This window comes from Lutjanus erythropterus, chromosome 8 (assembly GCF_056507025.1).
Source record: "Lutjanus erythropterus isolate fLutEry1 chromosome 8, fLutEry1.hap2, whole genome shotgun sequence".
NCBI lineage: Eukaryota > Metazoa > Chordata > Actinopteri > Lutjaniformes > Lutjanidae > Lutjanus > Lutjanus erythropterus.
The window spans coordinates 39,183,756-39,208,597 of record NC_139324.1 but is presented as its reverse complement, the minus strand read 5'-3'; the positions used below and the strand labels follow the sequence as shown (position 1 = coordinate 39,208,597).

The 24,842-nt window shown below is 40.3% G+C and overlaps 2 protein-coding genes across 2 annotated transcripts; both read right to left on the bottom strand.

The window, feature by feature from the left end:
* Window positions 1–2,073: 2,073 nt before the first annotated feature.
* LOC146323315 (interleukin-10 receptor subunit beta-like) lies at window positions 2,074–14,056 on the bottom strand. Its single transcript, XM_084725499.1, has 7 exons — window positions 13,622–14,056; window positions 11,113–11,236; window positions 5,380–5,558; window positions 5,095–5,249; window positions 4,300–4,450; window positions 3,582–3,727; window positions 2,074–2,430 (listed from the first exon to the last, which is right to left on the bottom strand). The coding sequence occupies exons 1-7, from the start codon at window positions 13,770–13,772 to the stop codon at window positions 2,323–2,325; spliced, it is 1,014 nt and encodes a 337-aa protein (XP_084581625.1). The 5' UTR covers window positions 13,773–14,056; the 3' UTR covers window positions 2,074–2,322.
* Window positions 14,057–15,428: 1,372 nt separating this feature from the next.
* LOC146323314 (interferon alpha/beta receptor 2-like) lies at window positions 15,429–24,241 on the bottom strand. Its single transcript, XM_084725498.1, has 5 exons — window positions 24,095–24,241; window positions 21,794–21,972; window positions 20,270–20,421; window positions 18,204–18,366; window positions 15,429–15,707 (listed from the first exon to the last, which is right to left on the bottom strand). Exons 2-5 carry the CDS (start codon window positions 21,879–21,881, stop codon window positions 15,547–15,549), a joined length of 564 nt encoding a protein of 187 aa, XP_084581624.1. The 5' UTR covers window positions 21,882–21,972; window positions 24,095–24,241; the 3' UTR covers window positions 15,429–15,546.
* Between the last annotated feature and the right edge of the window lie 601 nt (window positions 24,242–24,842).

Genomic DNA, 24,842 nt, shown 5'->3' with positions numbered 1-24,842 from the left:
TCCTTGGCTGTTCTACTAAGAGCTCTCTTATATTATGCTAAAAAGAACCCTTGATGAAGAGTTCTTCAAGGCTTTCAAAAATCATCTTCCAAAAATGGTTGTTTGGATGTAAACGGTTCTTAATGGAACCTTCAGTCTGACTAAGAACCCTGTCATGAAGAACCCTTTTGGAACCCTCATTTTGAAGAGTGAGGGACCAGTGTTTTTGTTTGCTTTGTTTTGTTTTTCTGAAATAAAAGACAATAGAATGGAGACAGTAGAAACTGCAGTTCTAGACAGCTGCGGTGCTGTAGGGAGTTTTATTTTGTTTTGTTTTGTTTAGTTTATTTTTCAGTAACATGTCACAGAACGTCAGTTCATTGGCCTGTTTCACTACTCAGCATTTTAAATAAAAACTCTTTTATTAGAACATTTATCATGAGCAGCCATGTACATGACCGAATGTTCCACAATATGAAACCATCAATCTTTATTATTATCAGAATATTGTTCCATACAGTTTATGACTCACAGTTTGCAGGTAACCTGTAAGTAGGAAAGTGATTCAGTTGTTACCGTAAATATTTTCTTGTCTTCTTAAGGTAACAGCATCATCATCATCATCTTCATCTCATTTATCTGCAGTCACGTGAATTCTTGTTGTGCTGTTTGGGGAAAATGCAGCTGAGAGTCACTGCACAGTGTGAGCTGTGGCTCCCCCTGCAGGCCTGCACACAACATGTCCTGTCAGGCTTTAATTAAGAATGTTTTAATTTATTTTGATCTCAAAAGTTTTGTTCTTTCTCTTTTTTAAATGGTTCAGCAAACGTATTTACTTGCCTTTCTTTAAAAATACTGAATTAATTCTATTAGTCTAATACACTGATATGGAGGACTGTAACTGCCAAAATAAAAAAAAGCAAGTGAATATATAAATTACTCAATAAATAAATGTCCATACCATTACATGCAGCAAAAAATGTATCAGCAATAAATGTAAATACAAATTAATTGCTAAAATGTGAATTTATGCTAAGTTAATTTTACAGTGTATTTATTTTATTTCTGTATTATTTCCCATTTTTTCTATAAACTTATTTGTTTCTGAAATAAAAATACCTAAAGAAATGTAAAAAGCAAACACAGAAATAAATAAAGTTGTGGAAATAAATACAAGGAAAGTTCACATGGTGTTTGGACCCCTGAATAGATCTGAGGTGATGAGACAACAGGCCCCTGGGTGCAGTAAACGGCCCCCACCCCTCCTGAAAAAGTGGTCGTTTTGTCTCTTTATGATGGTTTTGTGTCTTCTTATTGTCACTTTTTTGTCTCTTTGTGGTACCTTTATGTCTCCATTATGTAAATCATCACAAACACAACAGCTCACAGCACATTTGGATTTTTTAAATGTTTTTTATTGAAGTTCAACTGACTGTGTGAACCTTTTATCTGGAGGTTATGTTAGCATGAGGCTAACTCCACCCTGTGAGGGCTCAGGACAAACACTGTAAAAAGAGAAAACTCAGAATTTCAAAACAACAGACTCAACTCACATTATTAAGTTTTTAAACAGTTTTACCAACTACTGATCATTTGTCGAGGTAATTTACTTTTCTTCTTTAGATAAACTTAAAGTTTTAAATTTTAGAGACTCAAAACATAGTATTTCATTTTTTCCAAATGTTTTATTTTACTTTGTAAAACTCAGAGTCAAGTTTATCCAAAGAAGAAAGTAAATCATCTCAACTAAAGATTATAGGTCAGCAAAACTTTTTAAAGTTTAATTTAAAACTCGAGTTTGAGTTTGGCTGAAAAGTCAAAAATCTATTACAGCGTGTTGCCTTGACTTTTTAAGTTGTCTCAGTGTACTTCCAGCTTCTCTGAACTATCATCACTGAATTTTGAGTTTAATTTCATTTACAAAACCTTCATATTGCAACAATGAGGCAGTTAAAACCAACACAAATGTTCCCACTGTTTATACTATACATATATTCAGTTAATACAGAATCCTGGCGTCTTCCAGCACCGTAGCTGCTTAAATACTTTAGTGTGATGCAGCTTCAACAGTTTCCTTCAGTAGTGAAACTGCCAGGACTCAAACAGCTTCAGTTAGACGAGGTGTCAGTCCTGTATAGACGCGTCTTCGCCTGCCCTGAGGACATCTGTGGGACAGCTGCAGAATTAAACCTCCTCTCACAGTTTCTTTAAAGTCGTCCTGCTGATGATCTATAACGGTCCCTGCGGCCGACAGGTCTGCTCTTCTTCTGTGTCTTTACGTCCTCTCCGGTGTCCCCTCCTCAGTTTGCGGCAGCTGGTCTCTGCTGCCTGCAGAGGGCGCCGTCACTCCACCGTCCTGTCGTCTGCGACGATGCTGACCGGGTGGTAGATCTCCTGAGGTGGGTGGGACTTCTGCATGGCGACGTACACGGGCGAGTTGGAGGGCGGGTACTGAGGGGCAGGAAGGAGGCAATACAGTCAGAATACAGTTATACATCCTATTTATTCATATTTACACATATTATACATATTACAATTATACAGATCACACATTATTATTTATATGTATACGACACAACTATCATACAATACTCATACTTTTATGAGTAGGTTTTAAAGTCTGTACTTTTACTGGTGCTTAAGTATTCATTACACTATGTAATCTACTTAGTTACTTTTAAAATCATACTTGAGTACTCAGTACATTCTGAATTAATATCCAAACATTTCATCTGCATTTTAGTATCCAATCAGGTGATCTGATCACAAATGAGCCAATGAAAAACAAACAAACAAACAAAAATGCAGCAGCAGCTCAGGTTTGGAGGAGAGTGAGGATCGTAATGATCAATCATTAATTAATCTTTAATGGGGGGGGGGGTCCATTAATCGATCGTTAGCCTTTTCAATTATTGATTGAGGAAATAGAGTTTGGAGGATTTTAGACCAAAGATGTATTTAAAAAAGTAACTAATACTCTGAGTAGTTTCTGAAAAGAGTATTTTGTACTTTCACTTAAGTAGCTTTCTAACACCAGAACTTTTACTTGTAATTTAGTAATATTTTAGTCAGTACTTGTACTTGAGTACAAATTTATGAAGATCTTACCAAAGAGTCAGACGTGTTTGTGTTGTTAAGAAAACCGATAATCAATGAAATGTCTGTTTAAAATCCAGAACGTTCTGTTGCTCTGATGATGACAGAATGGAGCGCTTATTTAATTTTTACGTCTACAAGTTGACTAACTTTGTTTCTAAAACTTGGAAGAAGTGTCAGGATGCTCTGTTTTATTTATTTTTTTCCTCATTAATCTCGGTATCAACATCACCACCCTAAAAGTCTGGCATCAGTTTGGCTCTAATCTGTATATGTGAAAGGTATATATGGTGTATATAGCTTTCATTTTTATTTAATTTTATTACACAATCACTCTTTTCCTGCTCTGTACTGAGTAAATTATCTCCAGTCTGGGATCAATAATGTTCATCAGGTTGTGTTGTGTTGTCAAATGCAGCAGGATTTTGTGTTTAAAGGTGAATTAATCATCATTACAAACAGACCTGAACACACAAAAGTCCTCGCAGACACACAAACACACTCACGTCTTTAAAGTGCTGAGGCAGTGCATCTTTTGGACACAGGAAGTGAGATATGTCTCTCCTGTATTTCACTGAGACCACCACCAGAGCCACTGCCGCTGCCATGACGACAAACGTCACCACAGCCCCCACCCACGGCGCCTCCTCTCCTGCAACACAAGAACACAAGTTTTATTTATTTTAGCAGGTATTTATTTATCACTTTAAACTTAACTGTTCATTCTTTATCTGTAAAATTGGACGATGTGGATCTGAATTGTTACACCCACCCTGACGCTCAAACTATAAGTGTTACTACCATCCCAGGTCTCCCCTATCAAATAAGAATGAATGCATTACACTACACCTGTCACTATTACTTTTCTTTTACTTTCCTTTCTTTTCATTTCCTCTATTTTCATTTCCCTTTTCTTATCCTTTCCTTTCTTCCCCTTTCTTTCCAGCTGACAGGCTGTTGGTGAAAATGAACCAATCACTTTCTCAGATTGATTAGTAATTACTGTGATCTAATGAGGTTGAATGTCTCGTCTTTATTCGTCAGGACATAATGAACAAAGATTTCATCGTCATTTCTACTGTCAATATTTTTATTTATTTATGTTGTTGTCACAGTTTTGTCATGAAATAAATTAAAGAACATCAACGAATACTCATCGGATAAATTTTCGTTGATTTGTTGACACTCCCACCCCTGTCTCTGTCTCTGGTAAAAGTTGCTCACCGTCGGTGGTGCGTTCACAGACAGGCACGCTGAGCTCGCTGGGCCTGGAGTTTGTGTCCGTGTTGATCTGGACCTGGACGCAGTACGTGGTCCTTAAGTCCAGGTCGTCCAGAACCACCCGGTTTTGCTGCAGGTTGCTGATGCTTTTAGCCTGCAGGACGCAGCAGAGAAGCGGTCAGCCGTGTGGTGTGGTTTACCCATGATGCCCTGCAGCAGCTACAGGACACCACAGAGACAGCGAGCTGAGACGAACTGGTCTCAGATCATCTGCTGCAAACTGAACCTGCACCACAAACGTGTGGTGTGGTGGTGGTATGTCTTTATTACATCTTTCATGTAGTTTTTCATCTTTAAATTTTCATCTTTCTTGTATTGTTACGTTATTTTCTGTCTTGTTACATCTTTTTGTTTTGTTACTTTTTCTCTTTTTTCACGCATCTCTTTTTTTAGCACACAAAAATTTGATCATCTTTCATCATTTATGACTTTACTTAGTTAATCAATTAATCAAGAAAATGATGGCCAGATTAACTGACACTGAAAATGTTCGATAGTTGCAGCCCTGATTATAACACTTCGTATTTGTATTTCTGAGGCGTGTGTGTGTATTAATACACATAAGATAAAATGAAAAAGATGTGTATTTGTGTCATGAAGAGCTTCCAGCCGTCTCTGGTGTAACATGCAGCCGATCAGGATCAGAACCTCAGTGAGAGTTTGTGTTTGTGAGTCTTCAGAGAAAACCTCGTTAACCTCGAGCATGAAACAAGCAGCACATGAGCGAGTGTTTCTCACCGTTTCCTTGTGTCCGTCCTTCCAGTAGGTGATGTTGTAGGTGGCGAAGATGTAAGCCCGCCTCAGCGCCGAGATGGTGAACACGGGATCTTTAATGCTGACGTCGATAGTTGCCCCGTTGGCGTGGAGAGAGACGTTGGGCGCCCCGATGAGGGCTGAGGAAGAGAAGAGTCAGAGGACATGAAGAGATTTAACTGTTTGAGTCAGTGAACAAATATTCTTATATTTTTATCACTTTGCAGTTCTACAGTAAAAAGTCCTGAAACACAGAAAGTTTCTACTCACTGTGTTCATCCAATCTAATCTGCTCACTCTCCACCCAGACGGAGCTCTCCGCCCCCCGCTGCGCCCGCACTCTGCCCGTGTACTTCCCATATTCGATGATGGAGACGTTGAGGCAGGTGAAGTCACAGTGAAGGGAGGAGGTGTTCACACAGCCAGCTGTGTGCTTCGCGAACACGGTGCTGTGGACAAAACACAGCACTGATAAAACTGATGTCTAGTGTCAGTTTCAGGTTTGTTTGAGATGAAAACACAAAATAAATGACAGAAAAAACCTTGAGATTCGACTGTTTGTTTGACAGAAAGAGAGAGTTTCTGTTTGACACAAACTGCAGCAGTGCAACATTTATATATATTTATATATTTATATTTGTGCATTAACAAACGTTCCTGGCCATTTTAACTGCCATTTCAACAACAACATGTATTCATATGCACATGAAATAAATAGATTATTTAACAGATTTAACAGGCCATCTCAATCTTTTCATTTCCTCTCATCAAGAAAACAAACCTTAAATAAAGTTGAGATAACTTACTTCATCAACTTTACTCAAGTTTTGAAATGCAATTTTTGAGGGTTTTTAAAACTCAAACATTCAAGTTTATTAGAAGAAAAGTAAATTATCTCAACTAAAGACTACAGGTCAGCAAAACTTTTAAAAGTTTATTTCAAAACTTAAAGAGTTTGAATTGGGCTCAAAACTCAAAAATAGATTAGAACAGTGCGTTGCCTTGAAATATTGTCTCAGCTATTTTTATTTATTTATTTATTTAGACGTACCATACTGCAGCTAGCTAGCTAACTACTGAATCTGCCTCTGCAGCAGAAGGTTGAAGGCTGACTGGATATCGGTGATGAAACTGGTTGGTTCTAGCTTACATAAGCACATATCATATTTTGCTTTGCAGAAAAAAAACAATGGGATGATCCATGATTTTGACATAAAATACAAAGAAAGAATTTTTTATTATACAACCACAGTTCCAAAAAAGTTATGACATTGTGTAAAACTGAACTGAATGCAATGATTTGCAAAAATCTTCTGACATATGTCCAGTTGAATTTGAAAGTTCAAACTATAACTTTACTGGGGGTTTTTTTGTAAATAAACTCTAAACACACTGAATTTGATGCCTGTAACACCTTCTGAAAAAGTTTTCAACCACTGTAAATCTGCAAATCTTTGCATTCTGATGTTATTTCCATTTTACACAACTGTTTTTGTAATTGAATCTATATTTTTTGCTATATGTTGTGAAATAGGTGCACATAAAAGCAAAGATGTGATCTAAAAGGGTAAAAAAGGGCAGATTTCTTCATATTTCCACTTTACCGGTAAGTGGTGCAGAAGTACGTGGAGAACTATGAGCTCATTGTTTTCAGATTTTATCAGCGCAACGTGTGTGTGTGTGTGTGTGTGTGTGTGTGTGTGTGTGTGTGTGTGTTTGCTCATTAACATGAGTCAGTTACAGGACACTGTGATTATCAGCCCTCTTTCCCAGAACAGAAGGTACTTTTAGAAAAAGAGAAAAAACTCCTCATGTTGTTGTTATGAGAAGAGGAAGGTGTCGCTGGTCACAGTTTCTGTGTTGTTGGGTGTTGCAGGGGCAGCGGGGCTTTGACAGTTGCTGCTCACTCATTTGGCAGTTTAATGACGCTGCTGATAAAATCTGTCTGTTAAAACCCCCCCTAATAAAAATACAACTCTGCAGCCACATTTACAGTCATTCAGGCAGTTTTGTTTGCATGTGGTCTGATGGCAGTGCGTCAGAGAATCAGAACAGTGTCACCGATGGAGCAGATATAATCCACTGGTATGCAAAGCAGCATTTAACCAGCCTGCAGCTCCTGAGTTTCTGTCTGAAGGGAATCGTCTGTTACCGGCAGGCGTGATTTAGCTTTTGCAGTAGTTGTGTCATACTGACCGCTGTGTGTGTGACAGGGGGAGGCCTGACAGTCATTGAACTCTTCACGTTGTAAAACCACCCAGGGTTAGGAATGATTGATACCACAACATTTGGTTTCAATCTGATATTAAGTGATTTATAGCCAGAATCACTGATATCAATACAGATTTTTACTTTTTATTCTAAGAAGTGGCTCATGTATTTAATGTAGGGGAGAGTAATGTGCCGTTATTTATGAGGTGAATGCATTAATATGCTAAATATGCCTAAATGTAGAAATCCTTTCACTGATACACAAAAAGGTTTATATTTCAGCCATTTTCATATTTCAGCTTTGAAGTTTGTTTGTTTTTTAAATAATTAAGAATCTAATTTATCTACATGACATATTTCAATGAACTGAATACTTATTTTTAATGTCTGGTATTTAACTGGTCTGCTGAAGTAACACCTATTGATTGGCAACTGACCCTTTGCTAAGCCCCGCCTTCCTTAGTTACTGTTGCTACGCCTGCCAAACTTTCCATTCTAGCACTGAATTTATGCAGTTTACAGTGAAAACGGTGGCAGATTTAACATCGAAATTGAGAGTCTGCGATTTCTTAGAGAGAAGTTCCTCAGAGAACAAAAGCAGATCCTCATTTCTAGCTGATGATGGTGGATTTTGTCGCTAAAATAATGACTCACAAGCAGATTTCATGAGTTCAGCTGGCTGAGTCAGCTGAGGGTCTCCAGCTGTTGTTCCTATGCTTCTGTTTTTGAGAGACAAGAAACAAGACGCCACCATCCAGACTCATGAAACACCGAGTATCTCTCCTCTCAGAGCCTCCTGCACACCATCAACATGGAGAGAAATGCAAAGCTTGACGGCCCTAGTTACGGTTACTAAGCTATGATTGGACAGTTGCTGTTTGGCGGCGGGCTCTGAATAATTCTAGATGAATCTAAACTTTGAATCAGATTACTGATGGTTATTATCCCACAGAAAAATACTGCTGTGAATCTATGAAATTATTACAGTTCACTACACGTCACGCTACATATTGATAAATATATAAATAAATTCTACACACTTGACATTTTGGTGTTATTTAATCTTAAAAAAGATAAACTAACAGAATAAATGCATTAGTCTTTTAGTCTGGTAATTATCATGAGAGATGATAGTTTGGAGGTCAAAGGTCAAAATGTCCACTTATAGCCGCTTTTTGGAATCCCGGCATTCATGGTGTTGATGCTGCCTGTCGGTTTTTTCACAATAAAAGCATCCTGTCCACATCCTGCATGTGGATCAAATGACAGTATAAATACTGCACATTATCCTTCATCTTGTTGTATTTTGTTATTTTTCTCTGTACAGAAAGCAGAACCAGAGAAACACACCTGTTTGTGTTACTGCAAAAAGAAGAACAGCCTCTTTGACCATCACTGAGCTCTTTATTTCAGACTCTGTGAGTTTGGACCTTCAGTGTTCTGGCCGACACAGAACTAGTGTCCAGACTGAGCACGTTGTACAAACTTCACCCAGTATGTGACCTGTAATTAAGCTGCGGTCTGATTCCCTCAAGTGGCTCAGACTACGACCTAATGAGTTTTAGACCAACATATAAGCCTGTTATCAGGAAACAGACCGCTGTCTCGCACCCGCTCTACGATGAGCTCGCAAAAATGAAGAGCACGTCTTATCTAATCACCAAACCCCAGTGTGTAACTTGTACTTAACTGTGTGTGGATCTCCAAATAAGTAGTAAAAGAAGACAACTTTTGATTTTTACGCAAGTGACATCACAAAACAAAAAAAAAAGCTCAAAAAAGAGTGTTAAGCTGGTTTTTATTTTGATTCGTTTTAGTAATAGATTTATCGTTTGGGTAATTTTTAAAGCTAAAATGTCCACATTTCACTGTTTCCAGCTTATCAAATGTAAATATTAATATAAATGTGTGGTTTATTTGTCCAATATGACAGTAAAGTAAGTTTCTGCAGTTTGGACACAAAAAGTATATCATAGTGCTGTTATGATACCAATACCTGTATCAGAAATGCCTCTGATGCCTAAAATGCTGGATCAGGTATCAGAGAGTATGTAAGTGTGTGCATTGATGCAATATCAAGTAACATAACTCTTAAAAATAGTATTTTTTAACACAGTGGTATTAGATCAGTATACAGTGTTCAGGTATCATAGTTGGTTCTGGGAAGGAAAAATGGTCGTGGTACATCTCTATGTTAGACTGCAGTTTGTAAAAAAACAAGCAACCTGAACATGAAAACCACAACGTCTCCGAGAAACTGTGACAGGTTTATTTTTCATTATTTTTAAAATGATCAATCTAATAACTGATATTAAAAATGATGCACGGTTGCAGCTACAGAAACCGGCTGTAGCTTTAACATGAGCGGGCTGTGATGGCTGAGCAGGAGCAACACACACTGACAGAGGAGCGAGGAGCAGAGGAGCGAGGAGCGAGGAGCAGAGGAGCGAGGAGAGAGGAGCGAGGAGTAGAGGAGAGGAGCAAGGAGCGAGGAGCGAGGAGTGAGGAGCGAGGAGCAGAGGAGCAGAGGAGCGAGGAGCAGAGGAGCGAGGAGCAGAGGAGCGAGGAGCGAGGAGCAGAGGAGCGAGGAGCAGAGGAGCGAGGAGCAGAGGAGCAGAGGAGCGAGGAGAGAGGAGCGAGGAGCAGAGGAGCGAGGAGTGAGGAGCGAGGAGCAGAGGAGTGAGGAGCAGAGGAGCGAGGAGCGAGGAGTAGAGGAGCGAGGAGCAGAGGAGCGAGGAGCAGAGGAGCAGAGGAGCGAGGAGAGAGGAGCGAGGAGTAGAGGAGAGGAGCAAGGAGCGAGGAGCGAGGAGTGAGGAGCGAGGAGCAGAGGAGCAGAGGAGCGAGGAGCAGAGGAGCGAGGAGCAGAGGAGCGAGGAGCGAGGAGCAGAGGAGCGAGGAGCAGAGGAGCGAGGAGCAGAGGAGCAGAGGAGCGAGGAGAGAGGAGCGAGGAGCAGAGGAGCGAGGAGTGAGGAGCGAGGAGCAGAGGAGCGAGGAGCAGAGGAGCGAGGAGCGAGGAGTAGAGGAGAGGAGCAAGGAGCGAGGAGCGAGGAGCAGAGGAGCGAGGAGCAGAGGAGCGAGGAGCGAGGAGCGAGGAGCGAGGAGCAGAGGAGCGAGGAGCGAGGAGAGAGGAGCGAGGAGCGAGGAGCGAGGAGCGAGGAGCGAGGAGCAGAGGAGCGAGGAGCGAGGAGCGAGGAGCGAGGAGCGAGGAGCGAGGAGCAGAGGAGCGAGGAGCGAGGAGAGAGGAGCGAGGAGCGAGGAGCGAGGAGCGAGGAGCAGAGGAGCGAGGAGAGAGGAGCGAGGAGCGAGGAGCAGAGGAGCGAGGAGCAGAGCAGAGGAGCGAGGAGAGAGGAGCGAGGAGAGAGGAGCGAGGAGCGAGGAGCAGAGGAGCGAGGAGTGAGGAGCGAGGAGCAAGGAGCGAGGAGCAGAGGAGCGAGGAGTGAGGAGCGAGGAGCAGAGGAGCGAGGAGTAGAGGAGTAGAGGAGAGGAGCAAGGAGCGAGGAGCGAGGAGCGAGGAGCGAGGAGCAGAGGAGCGAGGAGCGAGGAGTAGAGGAGCAGAGGAGCGAGGAGCAAGGAGTAGAGGAGAGGAGCAGAGGAGCGAGGAGAGAGGAGTAGAGGAGAGGAGCGAGGAGCGAGGAGCGAGGAGCAGAGGAGCGAGGAGTGAGGAGTAGAGGAGAGGAGCGAGGAGCGAGGAGTAGAGGAGAGGAGCGAGGAGCGAGGAGCAAGGAGCGAGGAGTGAGGAGCAGAGGAGCGAGGAGCGAGGAGCGAGGAGCAGAGAGGCTTCTGTCGACTCACCTGTACTCAGTGGTGTAGACGAGGCCGCTGGCCGCCCCCTCAGGTGGATCCCACCTCAGCACCAGATTCATGTTATAGGAGGTCAAGCGGACGTTCGTGGGTCCGCTGAGGACTCCTGATACTCCTGCAGAGTCCAAATCAAAATAAAACAGGACACAAAGTCATGATTAAGTCAGTACTGATCCCAAACCAACACTGACCTGAAAGCCTAAAAACATCAAGAGAATATAAAGGTACATCATGTAATTTATGAGCCCCGAAACGTGAGCCTGCTGTTCACCGTCCTTTACTACAAATTTTACTGTACAACCACAAGTTGTAAGTTCAGTCACAGACCATCACATCCATGCAGAGTTAACAGTCTACAGATGTTTAAAAATAATCATATTTAAGACTTTTTTTAATGCACAGGTATCAGACTCAAAGTTCAGGTTTCAGAGCCGGTATCAAAAAAGAGAAAAATGGGATCAGAACTGGTGTTAATGGCAATATATCAATATTATATCACATGACACTAGAATTGTCTTTTAGATTTTGAATAGAATAATAGTCTGACACTGTTTTGTGTTTGTGTTTCTGGGTCATTTGTTGAATGAGGAAACTTCAACTTAAAATGAGATGCGGGAAAAAAGAGTGGAAAAAGATGAAAATTAGAAAAATATATATCTTATTAATTATTACTGATTGATCAATTGTTAAGATTTTCAACTATCAGTGAAGTAAAACTGCACAAAATCTGCAGCCTTAGTCTTCTTATTTTAAAAAAGCAACACCAGTCATGCCGACACCTGACCCCCAGGTGACACGGCTCAGAGCCTCCTCAGCGCCGCGTGCATCGTAACCTGCACCTTAAGGTCTGCTGAGCTCAGGTGTGTCACCTGACAGGTTTACCTGCTCCGTTCATCCTGTCACACTTTTAGCTCTTTCAGACCAACATTATGATTTTCAGTGTAGCTCACATCTGGGCTACTTGTGCACATGACATCATTAGTTTAAAATTAGAGCGATGAAAATGAATCGTGAAAATGTTTCTGTGCAGAACACATCATGATGGTTCCCTGACAGAGTGTAGAACCTCAGACCTGACCCTGACACCTGAACACTGACACACACACACACACACACACACACACACACACACACACACACACACACACACACACACACACACACACACACGCACTGTGTATTTACTGGAACTAACACCAGGTCTCATCTGGACTCTTAAATACATGAAGCAGATGAGCTCCCTTTGCTGTAACGTTAGATTGACATAAAATGATTATGGCAACACTTGTTATGTTAAAATGTCATTTATGAGCCTTTATAAGTGATCAGTTGATGCACCTGAGCAGCTTTTTTTTCTTAAGGAACAGTCTGAGAAACACTCATAGGAAAAGACATTCCTTTGTCTTCCTGACATCCCTGGACAAAACCACCACTTTCTTGTCATGTTTTTAATTGACAACATGTGTGTAATAACAAATGGCATCAATAAATAATTAGTCTCTCGCTGTAGAGTGATGAGGAAGAGGGACATCTTCTCTCTGCAGGATCAGCAGCCCACTCAGTATCTGACAACAAAGGTCAGGTATCAGTATTAGTATCAGGAAGGAGAAAATGTTATCGGAACTGGGCCTGCAACATTAATCGAAATTTTATCGAAAAATGGCTTTCTATGGTTTTCACATCGCAGGAGGTGAAATATATGTTAAAGGCAAAATGTGTCAAAAGCTTTGAAATAAGTGAACGTGGTGAGGCAGAGATGTCCTGACTCTACAGACTTCAATAAACATCTTCATTTCAATTATATCACAATTACAACATCAGTCAAAATAATCAAAAATTAGATTAAATATTTTTTCAAAATCGTTCAGCCCTGGTATCAGCAGACAAAGTTCAGACATCAGAATTATCAGGAAGGAAAAACTGTTAGAGGAACATTCCTAGCAGGTGGATTCAGCATCAGAGCTATTTCAATAATTGATTTTCAAAGAAAAAAAGTCAAAATTTTCTGTTTTTAGCCTCTTCGGTGTGAATATTTTCTGGTTTCTTTCCTCCTCTCTGACAGTAAACTGAATATCTTTTGAGTTGTGAGTAAAATGAGACGTTTGAGGACGTCAGTTTGAAGTTTGGGAAACATTTTTCACTATTTTCTGAAACTGAGAAAATAATCCACCGATTGATCGATATGAGTAACGTGATGATCTGAGCAACTGAAAAACTTGAATGTTTCCTGCTGAATAAATGAATAATGTCAGGAGGTGTTGCGTTTAATGTCCTGGTGTCAAAGTTCGCTCTTTTCTCTTCCTCTTCAGAACACTTACAGACCTGAAAAACTAACTCCAACTGCTGATTTAAGTCTTAATGTAGAAAATCTTTAATAAACTGATCCTAATGTAGGAAGGAATATATTTTATTTTATTTTTGGTAGCTGCTGTAGTCTGTTAGATGTGACAGTTCCTCTTAAACACACACTGAGTTTATGATTAACAGACAGACATGTTACCTCTGGATCCACATAGTGTTGAAATCATCAGGAAAAAGGCGCAAACAGCAGCTGACATTTTATCCCAAAAGCTCTTCTGACAGTTTAAGCTAAAGTCCAGCTGAGGAGCGTGTGTGTCTGTGTGTGTGTGTGAGAGAGAGTGTGCGTTCATGTATGATCGATGTATTTCCTGGTAGCTCTCGGTAAAAGGAGGCGGGGAAGTCCGCGGAAACGAAACTCCATCATGCGCAGAAACGTGTTTGTGCTTCAAGGAATCTGCTTGTCATCACAGACCTCCAAAGAAACACAAAAAAACACATGTTCTTTTATTGAGAAACATCGTTTCTGAGTATTCGGTGTTTGGTGAAACTTTCAGGTGAGACGTGCGCCAACATGTCCGGCCGACAGGGTGCGGACTCAGGCTGCAGGAGGGGCAGGTGGTCCCAGTGGCCAAAGACACAATTAAACCAGTGGTTCCCAAACTTTTTCAGGCATGTCCCTCTTTCAGAAACCAGAAAAAAACCCGAAATGAAGTATTAATAATAACAACAAAACCTGATTAAAAAAAAAAAAAAAAATTCTGTAAGAGCTGAATATGGTGTTGAAATAATCCAGTGGTTAATTTGTAGTTCACCATTTGAACACTGGGTGTCGCTGTAACACTGTCAGACATGCTCAGGTGTAAAGGAAGGTGAGACCTGGTGTTAGTTCCAGTAAATACACAGTGTGTGTGTGTGTGTGTGTGTGTGTGTGTGTGTGTGTGTGTGTGTGTGTGTGTGTGTGTCAGTGTTCAGGTGTCAGGGTCAGTCTGAGGTTCTACACTCTGTCAGGGAACCATCATGATGTGTTCTGCACAGAAACATTTTCATGATTCATTTTCTGAAAAACAACAATGAAGTTTCATATCAGTCGATATCGATAATCATCGATCGTGGAGGTCGTGACTGGTGACGTTCAGCATTATCAATAATCCAACAATATTGTCGGCATGACTGTTGTTGCTTTTTTAAAATAAGAAGACTAAGGCTGCAAATTTTGTGCAGTTTTCCTTCACTGATAGTTGAAAATCCTAACAATTGATCAATCAGTACTAATTAATAATATATATATATTTTTTCTAATTTTCATCTTTTTCCCCTCTTTTTTCTGCATCTCATTTTAAGTTGAAGTTTCCTCATTCAACAAATGACCCAGAAACACAAACACAAAACAGTGTCAGACTGTTAATGAATTTACAATTAGTACATCTTTACTTTTTAAAATATTTTAAATTTATCATTAATCATAACATCCCTAATTAATTTAATGAGATATCATCAATAATCATCCGTTTTATGAATATAATGACTAAATGTAATGCAGCCTTAAAAACCAGGATACTTATAATGATATAACAATATTCAAAATCAAAAAAAAAATTCTAGTGTCATATGATATAATATTGATATATTGCCATTAACACCAGTTCTGATCCCATTTTTCTCTTTTTTGATTCCGGCTCTGAAACCTGAACTTTGAGTCTGATACCTGTGCATTAAAAAAAAGTCTTAAATATGATTAGGTACATGGGTGCCGTTAAGCATCATTCACTCAGTTTAATACCATATTTCAGACAGAATCATGATTCATCCAACATTAAAAAAAACGACGGCTCATGAAGTTTCCCATCAAGCGTTCTTCATCCATGAATTTTAACAAACGTTGGATAAATTACCATGAAATTAGCTACCCTCAATCATGTTTCCCTCAAGATGAGTTTTGATCATTTATTTCATACTGGCCCCTCAAAGGGACAATTCTGGGACATGTAATTTATGTGTACTGTACTGCCGGGCTGGATTAGGCCCACAGGCCTTGAGTTTGACACACGTGTACTAATCAAACTAATCAACTTGATTGATGAAGCTTTTTATATGCAAAATTTAGGGCAAACAGCAACTGATTCTTCAGGTCCCAGCAGCACACACATCTGTATCTGTCACCAGAGTTCTGGGTCGGTGCGGTCTCTGTAATGCGAGGTTCAGCTGGACGCCGTAGACGATCAGTCCAATGAGGAGAAAGCCCAGGACACAGACAGCCGCACCCAGCAGGCTGTAGACCACGAACACTGTGAAACAGGAGGACAGAAACATCAGATTTATCACATAATTCACAAACTTCTGCTGTTAAATATAAACCTCTCATTAAAGCTGCAGTAGGTAGAAATCCTGACAACAGTTGATTTTTGAGTCTCATCTGAGTCAGGTTTTGTTTTGTGTCCTCAGCCCCTCCCACTAAACGAGCAGCATGCCCATCATGAGCACAACCGACAGTTAACGGAGGCTATCATGAGTGAGCACAGACCCACAGACATCAGCTGTATGATATGAAACAGACACCTGACAGTAAAAAACACCGACAGAGGAGAGAAACTACATTTAAAAACATGAAGATTCAGTGTGAAGATAGAAAAGTACTGACAGCTGAACATCTTCCTCTCTGCTCTTCTGTCCACACGAGCTCAGTATCTCAACACTCACTTGTTGGAGTGGGACAGAAAGGAGGCTCGAGACCTTTCAGTGTGACGTGACCGCAGCCCGCATGGAGGCGAGTCGGGCTCGCGGTTCATGTCGGGCGTAGCTAGCCGTGATATAAGCAGTCATAAAAATGCAACTCAGCGGCAACACGGTTTGACTCGCGTGGACAAAAACGTCAATATAAAAGCTCGGTGTCTGCAACTGTGTCATTCACTCACCCTGTAAACAGCGCGGTCAGCTCCTCCATGGTGCTGCTGCACACAGGTTTACAAGCAAACGTGAAGATAAATCCACTTTTTAATCCCAAAAGTTTAAAAAACAAACTCTGAGCTCTCATCTGGCTGGTAAGCACAGCCGTAATTGTTTCGTGAATCGCTGCTGCAGAGGGGCTGAGAGGCAGGAGTAAAAATAAATCAATGATTTCATCTCAAAAGTTTCAAAAACAAATGCTGAGCTCTTGTCTGGTCCGTGGCTCCATGATTTCTTTTCTTTTAGGATTAGGATTTTATTTTCTGATGTTGCTGCAAAAGGTTGAAGCAGGACTGAAGATAAATCCTCTTTTTAAACCCAAAAGTTGGAAACATTCACTCTGAGCTCCTCTCCTGTCAGTAAATTAGCATCACAGCAACTCCAGTGTTTTTTCCCTCCAGAAGCGCCAGTCTGCCGACCCTGTCTTGCTGAGCTCCCCGGCTCTGAGCAGCTGTCTGCGGGTTCTGTGTCTCAGCTCCACCCGGTCCTCTCGGCACTCAGCAAAACCCCATAAACCGGAACTGAAGGTGAAATCAGAAGTAACTGAGTGAGCTGACAAACTCCTGGGTTGAGCATGTTGCTCATTAGACTCTTTTCTCTTTAATATAATGCTGTTTTATAGCGACTTTTCCGTCATTGATTCAGAGTGTCAGCAAAGGAACGTGCACGCGCAGCTACATTAGTAGGAGGAGTCTCCCAGGTCCTAAAAGACTTGTGATTGGTTTAAGTCTACCGTCACGGGGCAGATTCTCTAAATGCTGAAAACAGAGCCATAGAGGAGGTGCAGCAGTCTAGTTCTCTCTCAGAACACCTGATTTACAATATGCTGGAAGGTTTTTATGAAATTATTTCTCAGTTCGACCAAAACAATGTTGCCTACTGGAGTTTTAAGTCAGAAATCCCCTTAACATTTAGAAAGACTGGGAATTTAATTATTGTTGTCGTGTCAGTGATAAACTTCTGTTTTTATTAAGTTCCTCTTTCAGGCTTTAAGACAGGAGCAACAAAAACCGGAGGAGGAACAGTGGCACGTTTAAAGAATAAAGAAAAAAGGATTTTGCAAAATTGCTTTTATACCGGACATGAGATCATATGGCTCTGGTCTAACGAGTGACAGCAGATGTTGTTTGACATCTTCACAGACTCTTCACATATGTATCATAATTCTATGTATTACAAACTCTGTCTTCAAATACTGTATTTATTATGATTTTGCTGTTCTGTTCTATAAATGTGAGATCTTTTGCACATCTGTCCATCCCTCCTCTGTGGTTCTCCTTGAGGTTTCTTCCATTTTCCAGTTTTCCTGAGGAAGGTTTTTCTTTACTCTTTACAGGATCTACAGGACAGGGGAGTGTCACACACTGTACAGACTGTAAAGCCCCCAGAGGCAAATTGTGATTGTGGGATATATAAATAAAACTTGATTGATTGATTGGAAAGGATTTGATGTGCGTAATGGGAGATGGACAGATTTTTTTTTACAAATAAGCTCTGACAGAGTTAACAGCTGCAACTGGCAGCGTGTCCAGCTAACTAATGCTAGCTTACTAGCTGCTGCTAGTTTTAGCCTCAGTGTGTTAGCATTAATGTTATATCATGTACACAGCTGTTAGCTAACTTTACATAAACACTTTCACAGTGTTCTTGTTTTAAAACATGTCAGATGGAAACATTAAAACGTCAGCTGGAGCCTGACTCAAGTCGAGTTAGCATTAGCATTAGCTTACATCAGCCAGCAACACTTGTGATTTTAGTCGACAAAATCCACCGTCATCAGCTGGATCAGCTGTGCGTGTGTTGTTTTCTGAGTGCTGGAGTAAAAAGTCGTGACGTACGTGAGTGTTTGGCCAGAGGAGGGCTGGTGAAGCCACAGTGAGGTTCACTGGAGACAGAGTTGAGGTTCACACGTGTTTTCACCAGGACGGTCACACAGTACTCCACACCTGGCTCCAGGTACGTGATCTTGATCTCCTCCTCGTACTCCATTATCAGTCTGAACTGCAACACAACACGCACAAGAAAGATTCATCACACCTGCTATGTGTCACCCATAGTATGTGTTAAAGGACCAGTGTATATGTTTTAGCGGCGTCTAGTGGTGAACTTACAGATTGCAAACACCTGATCTCACTCTTCCCTTCCAAGCATGTAGGGCCAGTGTTAAATTTGTCCATCCAGATAATTATAAACCAGGGTGTTCAGAATCTGAAAAATTATCTAATTGCACTTATTTTGACTGATATTGCAATTGCGATATGATTTACAATATTAGAAGGAATGGTAATATTTACGTCATTATTCTCATTTTCATTAAAAGTTTTGCAAGTATCTGTACCAAACAAAGATGTTTTCACAGACATGCCAAGTTGACTTGAAAGACGTAATTTCCACCATGTTTTTAGCCTGAATCTTCACTGTAGATCTTTAGCTTGGAGCTATGATCACCTGCACATGCCCACTGTCTGAACTGTGTGTGTGTGTGTGTGTGTGTGTGTGTGTGTGTGTGTGTGTGTGTGTGTGTGTGTGTGTGTGTTGTGATGTTTTTAAAACAAAAACAACAATAATAACAACATAAGTGCTATGAAGTTTGGTCTCATGTTTCAGTTTACATAAAGAAACACATTTTTGTTGTGTTTTTTTAAATTATTATTATATTTTATTTTTATTTTCTGTTTATTGGGTTTGTCTTATTTTGCTTCTATCAGCCACTTTGGTGACTTTTTGTGTTTCTTTATGTTTTGGAAAGTTTCTGAAAAACCACTTGTGACTGTTTCTGTAGGTGGTGCTGTTTTCTTTCTTTGTTCAGCCGTCACTACTCACAGCAACAAACAGTTTGTTGTATTTCCACAAAAATTGCTGCAGTCACTGACGTGAAACTCATGTGCATCACTTCCTGTGTCATAGTACTATATTTTTACCAAGAAGGAGCTGTGACACAAACACACACACACACACACACACACACACACACACACACACACACACACACACACACACACACACACACACACACACCAAGAGTTATAAGATACAGAGTAAACCACTTTAGTGTAAAATGCAGTCTGTTATATCCTATTTTTCTATTCTATTTCTATTTCTGTTTCTATTTCTATTTGTTCTTAGCAATACACGTTTGCTAAAGAAAAATAAAAGGCTAAAAAGCTGCTTTATAGTCAAGATTTTTCATTGTTAATGTTCTGAAACTTAAGGAAGAACAGAAAGTATATTCAGTGTGTTTTGTTTTCTCCAGTAATGTTTTGCCTTCTACTCTCAGGTCTGATCACCTCTTATCACCTCTATAAACTGTAACAGAGTGTGGGGGAGAAGATTTAAGTTACAGATGTGAGGATGAATTCCTTTTTGTTGTTCTCATCATGCCAAACGTTTCCTCGAACACGGGCAGACACAAGCTGCTCGCTGAGAGGAAGACGTGGGTTAAACCACACAGTGTGAAAAACATGAGGGAAGATAAGCCTTCACACACTCTACACAATATTCTGATTAACCTTTCATGAGATACAGAAGAGCTGCTCTGTGGGTTTGTTCTCGTGATTTCTCGGTATTCCACACAGCTCTGAGTTTCACATCATCTAAACACACACAACCTGAAAGAAATGGTTCTAAAAGAAACATGAGTGAACCATGTTGGAATGATAAAGTAGGAATCAAATAATTTTCAATCATTCAATCATGGAAGTGGTCTTTGAACTGTAATAAGTTGAATATAAGTTGAAAAGAATTGGCTAGTTTTAGTTAGTTTTGTTAGTTACTTTAGTTGTTGACTCCATAGAGATGACAAGAGAGTCAGATGACAGTTATTTGTGTGCATAGAGGATTGCTCCCAAAATGCACACGGTTGTGAACACAAAAATGCTGATTCAAATTTAAGCCTGGCACATACCTGTGCGCCGTCCCTGGTCCTTTGCACATGAAAGACAAGCTGTCCATTGAGGTACTCCAGCAGCTGCAGCCCCCGTGTTGTAGGAAATCTGAGCTGAAGGAGCAAACAGTTCCCACAGCCAGACACAGAGACATCTGGAGGAACCAGCACAGCTGCAGGGACAAATGAAACCACTCTGAGAAGAGATTCACTGAACAACAAATAATCACAATTTTATATATTATCATTATATCAACATATTAAAAAATTAACTCCAGAACTCACTTCGTTCATAAGTTTATACAATTAAGCTACTTTTTAAAGATATTTTAGGTAAATTTCATTTCATAGCATGCATCATTGAAAAGTCTTTTGCACATACATTAGGGAACATCCACCAATTAACATCACTCATAGGGCCTGTTCACACCTGACATTAAAGCTGCAGTAGGATGTGAGTTAGGTTTTGTTTTCTCTATCCTGAGCCCCCCCCACCATCACACATCAACTGTGTGAAATAAAGCAGATACCTGAAAGTACAGACAAGGACAGAGGAGAGAAACTTTCAAAGCACAGAGACTCAGTGAGAAGCTTCAGAAGCAGCTGAACATAAGGAGACTTTAAAAAGCATCTTTCTCTTTGCTCTATGCACACATAGGGGCTCAGTATCACAACAATCACTTGTTCAAGGACAGTTGCCACAGTTTGGCCTCGGTTGGTAAGACATGACTCCATCATGCTTGGAGGTGAGTCAGGCTTGGTTTTGGCCCTGCTCAAGAGTCGGTCCAACAGTAATGGAAATATAAATCAGTGTGACACAGTGTGCCTCAGCATAGCCAAAAATGCCAGTGGAAAAGCCCCTTGTGTGTCCTTTCTTTACATACATTTCTCTTCGGGTCAGCAGTTAACATGGACCGAAGCCGGCTCCTCTGTGGTTCCTGCTGCATGCAGGTTTACAAGCAAATGTGAAAGATAAATCCACTTTTAATCCCAAAAATTAAAAAAAAACAAACGGCAAACTCTCGTCTTGCTGGTTTGCGGCTCTCCGTGGATTGCTGCTGCAGAGGGTTGAGAAGCAAGCGTGAAAATAAATCTGCTCATTAATCCAAAAAGTTTGAAACACACTCTGAGCTCCCCTCCTGCCAATAAAGGAGTTGGCATTACAGCAACTTGGGTGTTTCCTCCTCCAGAATCTCCAGTCAACCTCCGACCCTCTCCTGCAGACCTCCCCGGCTCTGAGCAGCTGTCTCAGCTCTGCCTGGTCCTGACGGCCCTTGGCAAAAGTCCCGCGACAGACATGAATGAACTGAAGGTGAAGTCAAAAGTAACTGAGTGAAATGACCAACTCCTGGGCTGAATGTTACTCATTAGCTGAACTCTTTTTAAGATTCTCTTTCTGATAATTTCATTTTATTCTTTATTTTAGCCTGATAACAACATATTAGCCTGGATTAGTTGAAGAACAGGAACCAGCTCTGCCTCTGAAGAGACAGGTGTGTAAAGTTTAAATCTTCCATGTATAAAGGTGTGTTTGTGGTGTCTCACTGTCTGACAGAGGGTAGAACCGCCCAGACTCAGTCCAGGTGGACGTCTGGTTGGCTGTGAAGGCCTGGACGCGGGCTTGGTATTGCATGAGGGGGTCCTTGAACACTCTGGTTAGATTACACGTCTGTCCAGCCGTCAACTCCGAACAAGCAGCAACCGGTTTCCACAAGTTCTTCTTCCTCCAGAGTGAAAGGAAACACAGAGAACCATCAACATGTTAATTACCACAGAGAATAATCATGGCTGATAAAAAAACAACAACAAAAAAAACTGTGCATCATCCTGATACAAGGAACTCACACTCAATCAATCACTTCAAGTACACAGTTACTCAAAAAGGAAGGTGCTGACTCAGAGGGTTCAGAAAAATGAAACATATGAGAGGCTGAGCAGAGCGAGACAGGAACTAAACAAACAGCAGTACACAAATACGGCTGCAGAGTGTTTTTAAGAAACATCTGTGAGACAATAAATGATGGTACACACTTCGCCTATTCAGCCGAGCTGAAGTTCCAACACTGGCAGTTTCAAGCTATGATTTGTTGGGTCCAGATTTGATTAAATATGGGACTGTATTCTGTTTCCAACACTGCAAGGCCAAACACTACAGGGGAAAGGGAAAATGCTTTTAACTTAAGTTTAACTTGCAGTATTAGAGTCAGGCACCAGGAGAAATGAAAGGAGGAAGATTTTTTTTTTGTCATTTTGCATTTTGAGAGCAAAGTTAAAAAAAATATTCTCAACATTTCAACTTTATACGTCTATATATCTGACCTTTAGCCAGGATCAGTTTTAGGGTCTGTGTGTGTGTGTGTGTGTGTGTGTGTGTGTGTGTGTGACTGAGGAGATACGGGGAGACATTTACAGCAGGATGACTGACAGTTACAGTGTCTGCACACATTTCATCAGCCTCGTGAACGCAGGCGTTGGATGATGTCGATTATCTCAAAATGACAGATGATCGTCCAGGTTAATCGGCCTATCGTTATGCAAGAGGCGCAGACAAACGCTCTTCTAAATTCTTTCTGTGGTTTTTATGTGACTGATGTGACTTTGAATAATCATAACTTAATTTATATGGCACCTTTGAACACAGAGTTTACGAAGTGTTTTGACAGACATGGCAGATGAAACCCAGGAAACAAAGGACACTAATGTGTTGTACAAATATGACAGAACAGTAAAAAAGATAAGAGCAGGAAAAGAAGAAAAACATAACATAATAAATAAAATAAAGTGAAAAGAATGCAGATACTAGATGTCGTCTAGATGTCAGTGTTTCTCAAACTTTTGCACCAACTAAGAAAATATTGAGCTTTCCACCACAACTTACCACTTCACTTTTCTGTGCCGTTTGATGCTAGCTTCACTTAAGCAGCTTCTTAAGTAGCTGCTAGCGTTTGTGCTCAGTTCACTGTCGGCCTTTTCATTTTTAACATGACTGCTTGATTTATTCTCCTCCTGCTCACAACAACCAGTAATCATGGATGATGTATTTACGCACTACATAGATGATCAGAACTACATAGCAGAAAATACAAAACTTACTTTAAATGTCAGTAATTTCATGTTTAATGTATTTTCATTTGTCATTTTGTAATATTTTGATAGTATTATATAATTTAAAATAAATTTATTTCAATTAAAAAATATATATTTCTCAAATTATTCCGTGTACCACTCGAGTGAGCTCGCGTATCACCAGTGGTACACATACCACAGTTTGAGAGTCTAGTCAATATCAATAAATAAAGATGGAATGGATAATCGGATGACATCACTGAATGTCAATATAAATAGACAGCAATAAAAGGAACAAAAGAATAAAAAGATTAAAATGGTTAAAAAGACGACGTCACATAAAAGTAAATCTATAAAAATAGGTTTTAAGAAGTGATTTTAAAGACGTCACTGATCTCCTCATGCAGGTCGAGAGGCCCTGATGGAGAAAGTGTGGTCACTTTTAGATTTAAGCCTCGACTTTGGAACAGCCAGGAGAAGGCCCTGCCCCCGAGGATCTAAGGCTGCGAACTAGCTCGTGTGAGGTCAACATGGGCTTTTAAAATGATCAGTAAAATCTTAAAAATCAATTCTAAAGCACACAGGGAGCCATCACAAATCCCACAAGCTCAGTTTCCCGCGAGAGGGTGGAGTTTGGAAAACAGTTCAGTGAGCAGACTGCAGACGTGATTGCGGATGCAGATATACGCAGATATGTTTTCTATCCAACTGCACAAAACATCAAGTGTTTCTTGTAGAGGAATAGGCTCATTATTCTGCCTGCTGTTTTCAACTGAATACCTGAGGGTTTCCACGGTGAAGCGGGCGCTGGCGGGGGTGTGAGGGCCGGGCAGGAAGCTGAGCGTGTGCTCCAAGTTGAAGGAAGAGATGGAGACGTTGGAAGGAGCAGGGAGGGAAACACACACTGCTGCAGAGGAGGACAGAAGAAGAATGTTAACTTTGACATATCTGAATTTTCTATTTTTAACTTGTTTTCATCAACAAAAACAAAATATGTACAAAAAAACATTGGCTCTGTTTTTCTGAATTAATGAGAAAACTTCATTAAAAAAAAACAGCTATTTTTCCAGATAAATTATCTCATTAATAAAGAAAAATTTCCTAATTTAGAAAAAGAGCAAAATCTTTTACATGAAAAACTACGTCATTGATTCAGAAGAACAACCTTTTTTTTTTTTTAGCACTATTCTAGCACTATTTTGTTAATAGTTAAAATGTTGATTTTTTTAATGAAAATTTATTTAATTGATTTGATAAAACAAAGCATTTTTACATGTAAGATTATCTCATCAACTCAGAAAAACAGAGCTATTTTATGTGAAAAATTATCTCATTAATTGAGAAAAACAGAGACATGAAAATGTCTCATTATTCATGGAGAGTAAAAAAATTATGTCATTGATTCAAAAAACAGGGCCATGTTTAGCACAAAAATTATCTCAATAATTCAGAAAAAATGTTTTTTTTTTAACATGAAAAATGACATAACTGATTCAGGAAAAAATGCATTTTTTACACAAAATATTCT

What these genes read in the sequence shown, in the direction of transcription:
- LOC146323314 (XM_084725498.1), bottom strand. Translation starts at nt 21,881, where the DNA reads ATGCAATACCAAGCCCGCGTCCAGGCCTTCACAGCCAACCAGACGTCC. An exon ending in GTTCTACCCTCTGTCAGACA is followed by an intron (nt 20,422 to 21,793) that starts GTGAGACACCAC and finishes TTGTCCCTGCAG; the next exon opens with CTGTGCTGGTTCCTCCAGAT. An exon ending in TCCTCTGGCCAAACACTCAC is followed by an intron (nt 15,708 to 18,203) that starts GTACGTCACGAC and finishes CCTGTTTCACAG; the next exon opens with TGTTCGTGGTCTACAGCCTG.
- LOC146323315 (XM_084725499.1), bottom strand. Translation starts at nt 13,772, where the DNA reads ATGAACGCACACTCTCTCTCACACACACACACAGACACACACGCTCCT. An exon ending in GATTAGATTGGATGAACACA is followed by an intron (nt 5,250 to 5,379) that starts GTGAGTAGAAAC and finishes TCTCTTCCTCAG; the next exon opens with CCCTCATCGGGGCGCCCAAC. An exon ending in AGGACGGACACAAGGAAACG is followed by an intron (nt 4,451 to 5,094) that starts GTGAGAAACACT and finishes TGCGTCCTGCAG; the next exon opens with GCTAAAAGCATCAGCAACCT.